At 40.2% G+C, this 12856-nt stretch overlaps 2 protein-coding genes across 7 annotated transcripts in view; one reads left to right on the top strand and one right to left on the bottom strand.

The window, feature by feature from the left end:
* Window positions 1-5770, top strand: part of LOC110489714 (dipeptidyl aminopeptidase-like protein 6) — a 342826-nt gene extending 337056 nt beyond the window's left edge. For all 5 annotated transcript variants that reach the window (XM_021562496.2, XM_021562499.2, XM_021562498.2 and 2 more), the window contains 3 exons: window positions 25-97; window positions 192-265; window positions 3667-5770. In XM_021562496.2, coding sequence (XP_021418171.1) covers window positions 25-97; window positions 192-265; window positions 3667-3816 — 297 coding nt within the window. In that variant the 3' untranslated portion in view covers window positions 3817-5770. The remainder of the gene's footprint in view (window positions 1-24; window positions 98-191; window positions 266-3666) is intronic.
* A 357-nt stretch (window positions 5771-6127) lies between these two features.
* Window positions 6128-9687, bottom strand: ggh (gamma-glutamyl hydrolase (conjugase, folylpolygammaglutamyl hydrolase)). 2 transcript variants are annotated; one of them, XM_021562494.2, is made up of 9 exons: window positions 9401-9687; window positions 8917-9025; window positions 8706-8756; window positions 8512-8596; window positions 8254-8392; window positions 7945-8051; window positions 7756-7846; window positions 7508-7642; window positions 6128-7309 (listed from the first exon to the last, which is right to left on the bottom strand). In XM_021562494.2, the coding sequence occupies exons 1-9, from the start codon at window positions 9486-9488 to the stop codon at window positions 7191-7193; spliced, it is 924 nt and encodes a 307-aa protein (XP_021418169.1). In that variant the 5' UTR covers window positions 9489-9687; the 3' UTR covers window positions 6128-7190. The 2 variants fall into 2 exon arrangements, with proteins under 2 accessions (XP_021418169.1, XP_036799804.1); XM_036943909.1 differs by lacking the exon at window positions 9401-9687 and adding an exon at window positions 9201-9362.
* Window positions 9688-12856: the final 3169 nt, after the last annotated feature.

The raw sequence follows: 12856 nt of genomic DNA, 5'->3' as shown, positions 1-12856 counted from the left end.
GATATCTATGTAATTTCTCCACAGATGGCAAATCTAGCACACAGGGCATCACAGTTCCTAGACAAGAAGTTTCTGATTGTTCATCCAACAGCAGATGGTATGAGATCCTTGAAAACCTTTATAGCCTAACAAAATGCTTTTATGTTTTTAACAATAAGATGGTATGTGTTGGTCTCCTTTTCTCTCACCAGAAAAAGTACATTTCCAGCACACAGCTAAATTCATCTCCCAGCTGATCAATGAAAAAGCAAACTACACTCTGCAGGTGAGAGGTACTTCCCAGAATGACACGTAGAAATGGGATGTGTAGAATGGCTACCATCAATAAGGTGCACCAATTTAACTGGAACAGACAAGCCAATGTGTCATGGGAAGCAGATATATTGCTCATTTGCTAATCCAAAATGCATCCCAGTGATTTGGCCATTCTAGGCATTCTATTTCTCTGGGGGCATATTTTGGGCTAGAACTGTTAAACCAAGGAGTTGTGTAACCCCACACCAGCTGAGGGATTACACCTCACAATGACCCCCCCCCCCCCCCCCCCCCCCATCTCACTTAATGAGATTATACTCCCCTTTTACGAGGCTTGCTTTAACAGGGTCAACTAATCCCATTAATACATGGAGCATTTAGAAGTCAGAGTTTAGGTCATCGCTGCGTCATAGGTCCCCTTACCCTTATATTCTCTACTGTGTGTTGACTGAGTAGGCCTCATCAGTAATTCAGTATGTGGACACCTGCTCGTCAAACGTCTCATTCCAAAATTATGGGCATTAATATGGAGTTGGTCCCCCCCTTTGCTGCTATTATAGCCTCCACTCTTCTGGGAAGGCTTTCCACTAGATGTTGGAACATTGCTGCGGGGACTTGCTTCCATTCATCCATTGAGGTCGGGCACACAATTAGGCCTGGCTCACAGTCGGCCTTCGAATTCATCTCAAAGGTGTTCAGTGGGGTTGAGGTCAGGGCTCTGTACAGGTCAGTCAAGTTCTTCCACGCCGATCTTGACAAACCATTTGTGTATGGACCTTGCTTTGTGCATGGGGGCATTGTCATGCTGAAACAGAAAAGGGCCTTCCCCAAACTGTTGCCACAAAGTTGGAAGCACAGAATTGTCTAGAAAGTCATTGTATGCTGTAGCATTATGATTTACCTCACAGGAACTAAGGGGCCTAGCCCGAAACATGAAAAACAGCCCCAGACCATTATTCCTCCTCCACCAAACTTTACAGTTGGCACTATGCATTGTGGAAGGTAGCGTCCTCCTGGCATCCGCTAAACCCAGATGTGTCTGTCCGACTGCCAGATGATGAAGTGGGATTCATCACTCCAAAAAAGCGTTTCCACTACTCCATAGTTGAATGGCAGCTAGCTTTACACCACTCCAACCGATGCTTGGCATTACGCGTGGTGATCTTAGGCTTGTGTGTGGCTGCACAGCCATGGAAACCCATTTTATGAAGCTCCCGACGAACAGTTATTGTGCTGACATTGCTTCCAGAGGTAGTTTGAAACTCAGTAGTGAATGTTGCAACCGAGGACAGACAATTTTTACGTGCTTAAGCACTAGGCGGTCCCGTTCTGTGAGCTTGTGTGGCCAACCACTTTGCGGCTGAGCCGTTGTTGCTCTTTAGATGTTTCCACTTCACAATAACAGCACTTACAGTTTACTGGGGCACCACTAGCAGGGCAGAAATTTGATGAACTGACTTGTTGGAAAGGTGGCATCCTATGACAGTGTCACGTTGAACATCACTGGGCTCTTCAGTAAGGCCATTGTACTGTCATTGTTTGTCTATGGAGATTGCATGGCTGTGTGTGCGATAGTATACACCTGTCAGCAACGGGTGTGACTGAAATAGCCGAATCCATTTCATTTGAAGGGGTGTCCACATACCTTTGTATATACAGTGCCTTGCGAAAGTATTTGGCCCCCTTGAACTTTGCGACCTTTTGCCACATTTCAGGCTTCAAACATAAAGATATAAAACTGTATTTTTTTGTGAAGAATCAACAACAAGTGGGACACAATCATGAAGTGGAACGACATTTATTGGATATTTCAAACTTTTTTAACAAATCCAAAACTGAAAAATTGGCCGTGCAAAATTATTCAGGCCCTTTACTTTCAGTGCAGAAAACTCTCTCCAGAAGTTCAGTGAGGATCTCTGAATGATCCAATGTTGACCTAAATGACGATAAATACAATCCACCTGTGTGTAATCAAGTCTCCGTATAAATGCACCTGCACTGTGATAGTCTCAGAGGTCCGTTAAAAGCGCAGAGAGCATCATGAAGAAAAAGGAACACACCAGGCAGGTCCGAGATACTGAAGAAGTTTAAAGCCGGATTTGGATACAAAAAGATTTCCCAAGCTTTAAACATCCCAAAGAGCACTGTGCAAGCGATAATATTGAAATGGAAGGAGTATCAGACCACTGCAAATCTACCAAGACCTGGCCGTCCCTCTAAACTTTCAGCTCATACAAGGAGAAGACTGATCAGAGATGCAGCCAAGAGGCCCATGATCACTCTGGATGAACTGCAGAGATCTACAGCTGAGGTGGGAGACTCTGTCCATAGGACAACAATCAGTCGTATATTGCACAAATCTGGCCTTTATGGAAGAGTGGCAAGAAGAAAGCCATTTCTTAAAGATATCCATAAAAAGTGTTGTTTAAAGTTTGCCACAAGCCACCTGGGAGACACACCAAACATGTGGAAGAAGGTGCTCTGGTCAGATGAAACCAAAATTGAACTTTTTGGCAACAATGCAAGACGTTATGTTTGGCGTAAAAGCAACACAGCTCATCACCCTGAACACACCATCGCCACTGTCAAACATGGTGGTGGCAGCATCATGGTTTGGGCCTGCTTTTCTTCAGCAGGGACAGGGAAGATGGTTAAAATTGATGGGAAGATGGATGGAGCCAAATACAGGACCATTCTGGAAGAAAACCTGATGGAGTCTGCAAAAGACCTGAGACTGGGACGGAGATTTGTCTTCCAACAAGACAATGATCCAAAACATAAAGCAAAATCTACAATGGAATGGTTCAAAAATAAACATATCCAGGTGTTAGAATGGCCAAGTCAAAGTCCAGACCTGAATCCAATCGAGAATCTGTGGAAAGAACTGAAAACTGCTGTTCACAAATGCTCTCCATCCAACCTCACTGAGCTCGAGCTGTTTTGCAAGGAGGAATGGGAAAAAATGTCAGTCTCTCGATGTGCAAAACTGATAGAGACATACCCCAAGCGACTTACAGCTGTAATCGCAGCAAAAAGTGGTAACTACAAAGTATTAACTTAAAGGGGCTGAATAATTTTGCACGGCCAATTTTTCAGTTTTTGATTTGTTAAAAAAGTTTGAAATATCCAATAAATGTCGTTCCACTTCATGATTGTGTCCCACTTGTTGTTGATTCTTCACAAAAAAATACAGTTTTATATCTTTATGTTTGAAGCCTGAAATGTGGCAAAAGGTCGCAAAGTTCAAGGGGGCCGAATACTTTCGCAAGGCACTGTATATAGTGTACTTTGAAGGGGCTTAGATGATGATGATGATAATAATAACATGTTTATTATAGCATCTACATAGCATGTACATCCAGAGCAATATGAATGGATGTGTGGTGACCAGTGTGTTGTGTTCCCCCTCAGATCTACCCAGACGAGGGCCATTTCATCCACAGCGAGGCCACGCAGCAGCACCTCAGCCAGTCACTGGTCAACTTCTTCGAGGAGTGTTTCCGGCTACCGGAGAAGGTGTTCGAGGAGAGACAGGAGGAGGAGATTGAGGAAGAGGGTTAGCCCAGACAAAACCAACCCCCCAAAACAGAGCTCCAGTCTACGCCTAAGCACAATTCCAGCCCCCATACTTGGTTTCACAATCCACATAATATGCAACCTTCTCTTGGTTTCAACCCTCTTTAGTTCTTTTTTTTTCAATTTTCACCTTCTGTGTTTCCCCTGCTTTTCCACATGATCAACCCTGAGACTGCCGCGTTGCAGATCAACCCTGAGACTGCCGCGTTGCAGATCAACCCTGAGACTGCCGCGTTGCAGATCAACCCTGAGACTGCCGCGTTGCAGATCAACCAATCTCCTCATCCTCAGTTTTTCTCCTCCTCTCCCTCACCTTTTGATTCAGCACGACTCCACAAGAGACTATCGGCAGCCATTTTTTTGACATCGACACAATTAATACATTACGATGAAGGACCACTAGCTGATGTCATATCTGGAGCGTGTTGAAAAGGCGGTTGTGCCAGGAATAGGCATTCTCTGGTCATTTTATGTTTAAAAGGACAAGCTCCTTGGATTCCAAACAACTGGTGGGAGGGAAGGAACATCAAAATCCACACCCAAGCTTTACCAGTCAGTGAGGAAGGAAGACTCTATAGCACAAACTTTACCAGTCAGTGAGGAGGGAAGACTCTATAGCACAAACTTTACCAGTCAGTGAGGAGGGGAGACTCTATAGCACAAACTTTACCAGTCAGTGAGGAGGGGAGACTTAATAGCACAAACTTGTGGTCGAAGATACAGACTCCACATGGTATCTGACGGGTCAAACTGGCTCCAGCCCAGTGTCTGGGATGTGGGTGTCTGTGGGGAAGGGAATGCTCCTATTTTGAAAATCGTGAAGAGACCTTTTCATGTCGGACTGTGCTTGTGTCTGTTGTCCCTTTGTCAAGTAGCACATTAAACATTCCCTTCTTTGGACATCGATACTTTGTTTTTTCAGTGTTCAAGTTTATCTTGGAATCTTCTTGTAGCCTCAAGTATGTATTTAAATGGTGTAGTCTTCATTTTTCCATGTCATGAAAAGGATGTAAACCGAATCAGGTTTGTTCTTGATTCACTTTGTCTTGGTTTTGTTGCAAATCGTTCTCCTCCAGTCATTTGAAATTCAAAGCATAATATATTTTAGTCACTGTGCCTTACTTTGGGAGCAAGCGGTCCTTTTTATGGACTCCTTTTGTCAAAACAAAAAACAACATGGATCATTGCAAAGAAATGTTCTGTTGACCATGGCACCAACTACTGATGGTTAAACCTTCACTCTGAACTTTGAACACTTTGTAATGTTGTCATAGAGTATGTATGGAATTATGTCAAGTAAGAAATGGTCTTCTCTAGTTCCAAATATAACCAATTTCCAAAATGGTTGTAAACAGTAGTAGTTGCATGTATCCTTACATTATTTTGCAGATGTTGAAATGGTAATGAAATTGTTTGTCTGGCTAACGACCACATAAAATGGTTATGTTTTAGTAAATGTTGTGGCATTCCAACCCCTCTCAGTATTACAATTCAAACCCATGGGTGGGTTTGAGGTGCCACTTTAAAATTGGTGGTGTTGTATGGCCAAAAGTAGTAGTAGTACATTTGTGTATATAAGGTCATTAATAGCTTAGAATCATTATCACAATCTTTACACTATGAAATACAAAGGAATTCTAAAAATTTGAATTCTTGAGGCACGAGTCTGCATTTTTTATGTCATTTTATGTGAATGCTCATTCCTGTTACTTTGTCAATGCATGTTATCAAGTTATTTGCAACTCAATGCGATCTTCGATAGCTCCATTTCAAAGTAGTATTTTTGACATCTTGAATGTTCCATACTGGCATTACATTTACAGTAGTATCGTGATTGAGATCCCAGTCTCGTCAGCTTGATGTGTAAATGTTACTCAAATGTCATTTTAGTCTCTTAATATCTGAGTGTTATTTGTGCATAAATGCATTTTGAAAGTTACATTTGAAATGTATTTTTGTTCTCCTGTTTCTGTCCTTGGGTTGAGTTTAAAGTGGACTTTGCTATCGTCAGTGGCTCTGGTGAACTTTCTAACACTGCCGATTGAACGTGAAGATGGACTTTTGTCAAGTGACCCAAAATAGTACAAGAGACAACTGTGGCATGGGGGTAAATATTAGAATAAAAAGTAGTTTATCTATTTTGGTTCTTATTGCACAATTGTGAATGTTCTCTCTGCTTTGAATTGTGTTTCATAGAAAAACATTTCATCCTCGAGCTACACTAATCAACCAACTGTTTTGTTGGATAATATAAGAATAAGATTGTTTTAGGTTTGTTCAAAAACATAGACATCCATAGTCATACAAACAACTTTATTGTTCTCAGTTAGCCTACTTTCTTTGTAAAACCTTTATCCAAAATATACAAATCAAACATTAAGCTTTTAATTTACAGAAATGTACATCGAAGTGTTGCTGCAAAATACCATTACAATGAATGAAATAAAAATGTTAAATTACATACTCACAAAAAAGTAATATTGTTCAAAGGCAGACTTGATTCCAGTGAACAGGATTGTAGGTTTATATCAGTACCATTAAGAACAATAATTTGGGTCGTTCCACCAATTAGGTTCGTTTTGAGTAGTTTGATTTATTTTATTTAACTTATTTTAACTTATTAACTTATTTAACTTATTTCATAAAGAGCACATGTTCAACTTAATGAAACATATTTCCCCATCTCAAGAGGTTAAATAAAAAACTATAGTGCCAAATAAAGTAACAGGGTTGACTACCTTATCTTAAATCAGCCATACATTTATTTGTGACAGGGGGAATGGAAGCTTGTTGTGTACAACAGGGAGGGGCAATTGAATTCAAACTTCACAAAAAAACATTGTTATAACCTTTCCAGCCTGACCATCTATGGGTAACAGGTTTGAAGTGTTGTGCTCGACCTGCTCAGTTTTTCACCACCAAACACCAGAACATGGGTTAAAAGAGTAGAACCAGCTCACCTGCTTTTACACTGACTTGACAATGAGATATGCAATGTCTCGGGGGGGGGGGGAAATCAAGAGTTCAGTTCAAGTAACAGAGTTGACCTGAAAATGTGGGAGTTTTTTTTTTCCTTTCTTCACCTTAAAATAAATTACTAATAACATTAAATAAATAATCTTCAGAAATGACTCAAGCAACAAAATAACTAGGGCTTTACAATGATGGTGAACTTGGAGAAATGTTGGGGTTAAGTGGATTAACATCTTCCTAGAAGTCACAGAGGATGCACAGAGGGCATCTTTGGCAATTCAGCAAGTCTTTATTAATATAAAAAAATCAATAGTTATTAATAACAGGCTTTTAAAATTCAATATTTGTCCACAATTTCTACTTAAAATATCAAAAAGACACTCATTTCAAAAGTAATATATTTGTTCAAAGGCAGACTTGATTCCAATGTACACAGGATTGTAGTTATATATCAGTGCCCTCTTCTCCACCTCCTCATCCTCAAATTTGTGAAAGTTTTTTCTAGCTGTTAATGAAAAAGCAGTGGCATAGATTAGTGGTTGAAACATATTGTAACAGGTGGAGTTCGATCTTGACCACACCCTTCATGGTTCAGTCAAGGGGGGCACATTCAAGAACTCTCCATGTTACAATAACATCAAGCTACATATTGAGACAAACACGATAGATTCAGTGACATTTTGCAACACATTACTATAACTACCTTCATTGACAAAGAAATCGGCCATGAAGAAAGTAACCTTTACAGCCAATGGAGAGTGTGGAATGTACGTCTTTGTCCATTCAAATGCATTCTTTTCAGGGTGCCATTGGGTTCCATAGATGGGGAAGCCATATGCTACAGAGAAAAAAATGAACCTATCATTGAAAATTATATTATGCAAGTACATGTTCCAGTATACGTTACTGTATATATACTACTGTTTGCTAAGTTATAACAATGTGCTTTACCTTCCATAGTTGACACAAACTCGTTTATCCCATCGCTGCTTGTGGTCAGGACTTTGTAGAACTTCCTAAGGTCTGCATTGCTGTTATAAATCTGGATTGCAATGTTGCACGAATAGTTCACAATTAATGCTACAGAGGATACATAAAAGCCTATCACTTGGTGATTGTACACAGACACAATGCACATACCGCCAAAGTGAGACTCCATTTATGGGAGTTTTCAGTGATTGGCTCAGAGGCCAGGGCATCCAGGACCTCTGATGGGAAGCCCTTGAACATCCTACTCTCTCTTGATCCTGAAAATGAAAGAATTTCACATTACTTCAAGTTGCAGATTATTGTTTCGGTGAGGCTGTGTGCATTCTTGCAGCATTTGAATAAGTGAACCGGTTCCATTTGTGATCATTTGGGAAATTTAATTCTGGTCAAATCTGATGAGTGATGCTTTTCTCTTATGTCTGCATCATGGCGATACACGCAAGTACATATAAAACATACTGTTAGTAAACACCAGTGGCAATGCCACACCACTGGTATTGGTGTGGGACAGAAGCATCTTTCCACTGGTCAGGTACGTCAGTTCCTCGAATCCAAGACACGTGCCCCATACAGGGAAATAGTCACCCCTTGAGTTGGCCTAAAAAGTCAACAACAACAAAAAATGATTAAGAACAGGTTTTTCCCCCCCACATATTTGGTAAGGTAAAATGAAGCTCTACTACAATATGTGCAAGTATCAAAAGGAGCATGTCATACCTCTATGGCAAGCTCATAAAAGATTCTAGCAGCCTTTGCATACCCAGATGTGAGGATGCTAACACCACCACCAGGGTAGAGTATTCTACAGGGGGGAAATATATATATTTTTTAAAGAAATAAAAGTGGGATAAGGATTACAAAAACACCACAACAGTGGGTCTTGTACTGCAAATAGCATAGTTGACACCTACCCATTAATGGAGTTGAACAGTGTTTTGTACTCTTCCAGTGTCTTATTTATCCTGTAGAAATCACAGAAAAGTGTGTCAGAGGTTCATAATAAAGTAGTTGGGTAATTAACATTAGGTATATTCAGTCAAATATTATGAGATATTCAGAACAATATTTGAAAAGCTGTTAAGTGCTCAACTATAGTTCATTATCAATCTGCATGAAGCTTACATCACAGGGACGACTCTTGCTCCAGCAGACTCCAGGAACTTGACATACGATGCGGCTATATAAGACGCATTCTGCGGTCGAGGCGAGTATACCTCCTGCGCTAAAACACCTTAGGAAATCGCAGATAGTTTTGGAAGTGAGTTACAATGAGTTTAATAAAGTTAACGTATTTCCAGTAAAGCTACAAAAATATTTAATGTAATAAAATATTAATTTGATTGGAAAGAAGAACCTGTACGGTAAATTAGGCCTACTCCGAATGGGTTACATTTATAGAATAGTACCTATCATTCTGAGGACTAATTGTAGCCATATGGTTGATGTTTTTGATATCAGACCGGACTTTGAAGAGGTCGAACTAGTTATGCAAAGTTCTAATCTCACATAATCATCTATTAGGCAGTGTTAATGATATAGGGAACTATTTATAATAAATACATGATGTAACACGTTAGTTTCTTAGTCATGTGATGCAGAAGTTCACCGATAATAGGCTCGTCGTTCCTCTTCAGCGCTGTGCACGAGGACAAAGTTGAGAAACCAAAACAAAACAGTAGGGCAAAATTGCTCATTTCCGAAACGTGTTTCCACGTGTGGATCAAATTGGTATTGTAAAAAAATTTAACGAGCTTCTCCGTCTAAAGATGACTTGATGACACTGGAAACTAGTACATTGCTATAGGTTGCATACAGTTTATGTTTCTCACGAGGAAGAGCTCAATTGCATAGAGCTGGCGTCCTCATCTCTTTCTCAAAACCCATTGGAGAAGGTCAGAGGGGTGGGACCTTTGGCTTTATCATCCAATGGGTTTGAGGAGAGGAAGGAGAGCCAGTGGAGGAGGGACATAACCAAATGAGAAAAGGCAATGTTCCTGCTACATTAATGATCATAAACTACTGCGCAAATTATCCTAAAACAACCTGCTACAAAAACGTTTCACATGTTTTTACTGGCAGCATAATAAAATGGACATTACCGTTTTCAGCCTTCAAAATAAAAGCTCAAACTGTAGAGGACAGGTTTTAGTTTTTTCTCTATCTTCTAAAAGTGCCCATTAACCTTAATCACATTGACATTTCAATACAACTTGAAAATAACAATATATTTCATTGTTCTAAAAGTGTTGGTTAATTGAAAATACAAAAAAATAAGACCTCACCTAATTTACAATTACTTTTTAAATATAGTGGACTCACAGGAGGCTGATGGGAGGACGGCTCATAATAATGTCTGAAATGGAAACCATGGAATGGTATCAAACACATGGGAACCATGTGTGTCATGTGTTTGATACCAGTTAATTTACTCCATTCCAGACATTACAATGAGCCCCTCCCCAAGTAAGGTGCCACAACCACCTGTGATTGGACTGTACGTTAAATATCATAATTGTAATGTATATATCAGCTAATCTCACATATGAACGGCTATTCTATATAATACCTGCAAGTTGAACAAAATATTGTGGCATGTACAGCAGTTTCAGTAGGTGTCTTCAGACAGGCATTCACAATGTTATGATATGAGGAACAAAAATGACAAAACATTTATACATCCACAATGATGGGATGGATTAGATAAATGCATCCATTCTTCATCCATTTGTTTTTGTTTTTAAATAATAAGGATGAGATTCTAAAGTGTTTCTGTTGGCGGAGATGAAAAATATCCCACAGTATTAAGTATTTGGCGCCCTCAGGTGTTTATTTCTTAGAGGTGTAGAGCAGGATGCAGAAAGCTCATGACGCATTGAACAGGGGAAAACTGATTCCCCAAATTAACAGCCACAAAATCTGTCTTGCATGCAAACAAACATGCCAATGTTCATTGTTGAAAACACAACTTTGATCTTATTTGTATGTATATACTGTATTCTACTGTATTTTAATCAATAATCTGATATTGCTCATCCCAATATTTATATATTTATTAATTACATTATTTTACGTTTAGATTTGTGTTGTGGTGTATTGTTAGATACTACTGCACTGTCGGAGCTAGGAACACAAGCATTTCGCTTCACCAGCAATAGCATTGGTAAATATGTGTTGTGACCAATAAAATGTTGTTTGATTTATAGTAGGCTCGCAATGTGTTTGATTATTTTTTTATTTCATCTTTATTTAACCAGGTAGGCCAGTTGAGAACAAGTTCTCATTTACAATTGCGACCTGGCCAAGATAAAGCAAAGCAGTGCGACAAAAACAACAACACAGTTACACACAGGATAAACAAACATACAGTCAATAACACAATAGAAAAACCTGTATACAGTGTATGCAAATTAAGTAAGGAGGTAAGGCAATAAATAGGCCAATAGTGGAGAAGTAATTACAATTTATCAATTTCCACTGGAGTGATATATGTGCAGATGAGGATGTGCAAGTAGAAATACTGGTGTGCAAAAGAGCACAAAAACAAAAAAATATGGGCATGAGGTAGGTTGGATGGGCTGTTTACAGATGGGCTATGTACAGGTGCAATGATCTGCGAGCTGCTCTGACAGCTGACGCTTAAAATTAGTGAGGGAGATATGAGTCTGGAGCGTGTGCTACAAGTGGGTGTTGCTATGGTGACCAGTGAGCTGAGATAAGGTGGGGCTTTACCTAGCAGAGACTTGTAGATGACCTGGAGCCAGTTGGTTTGGCGACGAATATGTAGCGAGGACCAGCCAACGACAGCGTACAGGTCGCAGTGGTGGGTAGTATATGGGGCTTTGGTGACAAAACGGTTGGCACTGGGATAGACTACATCTAATTTGCTGAGTAGAGTGTTGGAGGCTATTTTGTAAATTACATCGCCGGGATCGGTAGGATAGTCAGTTTTACGAGGGTATGTTTAGCAGCATGAGTAAAGGAGGCTTTGTTGCGAAATAGGAAGCCGATTCTAGATTTAATTTTGGATTGGAGATGCTTAATGTGAGTCTGGAAGGAGAGTTTACAGTCTAACCAAAAATCTAGGTACGGTATGTAACGGTTCTCTTTAGGTGAAGTAGAGGCGGACCAAAACGCAGCGTGGTGATGATTCATGTTTGTTTAATAAAGGAAAACTATACATGAATAAACTACAAAACAATGAAATGAGAAAACCCAAAACAGCCCTATCTGGTGCAAAACACAGAGACAGGAACAATCACCCACAAACACACAGTGAAACCCAGGCTACCTAAGTATGATTCTCAATCAGAGACAACTAATGACACCTGCCTCTGATTGAGAACCATACTAGGCCGAAACATAGAAATACCCCAAAACATAGAAAAACAAACATAGACTGCCCAACCAACTCACGCCCTGACCATACTAAATAAATACAAAACAAAGGAAATAAAGGTCAGAACGTGAAAGGTATTTATAGTTGTCCACATTTTCTAAGTCAGAACCGTCCAGTAGTGATGCTAGTCGAGCGGGCCGGTGCGGGCAGTGATCAGTCGAAAAGCATGCATTTAGTTTTACTAGCGTTTAAGAGCAGTTGGAAGCCACGGAAGGAGTGTTGTATGGCATTGAAGCTCGTCTGGAGGTTTGTTAACACAGTGTCCAAAGAAGGGCCAGAAGTAAACAGAATGGTGTCAGCAGCAAGAGCGACATCATTGATATGTACAGAGAAAAGAGTCGGCCTGAGAATTGAACCCTGTGGCACCCCCATAGAGACTGCCAGAGGTCCGGACAACAGGCCCTCCAATTTGACACACTGAACTCTATCTGTGAAGTAGTTAGTGATTGACAGAGTCGAAAACCTTGGCCAGGTCGATGAAGACTGCTACTGCTGAAGTCTTTTATCGATGGCGGTTATGATATCATTTAGGACCTTGAGCGTGGCTGAGGTGAACCCATGACCAGCTCAGAAACCAGATTGCATAGTGGGATTCGAAATGGTTGGTGATCTGTTTGTTAACTTGGCTTTCGAAGAATTTAGAAAGGCAGGGCAGGATGGATATAG

The sequence above is a fragment of the Oncorhynchus mykiss genome, chromosome 15, assembly GCF_013265735.2.
Source record: "Oncorhynchus mykiss isolate Arlee chromosome 15, USDA_OmykA_1.1, whole genome shotgun sequence".
Taxonomy (NCBI): domain Eukaryota; kingdom Metazoa; phylum Chordata; class Actinopteri; order Salmoniformes; family Salmonidae; genus Oncorhynchus; species Oncorhynchus mykiss.
This window is presented reverse-complemented; position numbering and strand designations above follow the sequence as displayed.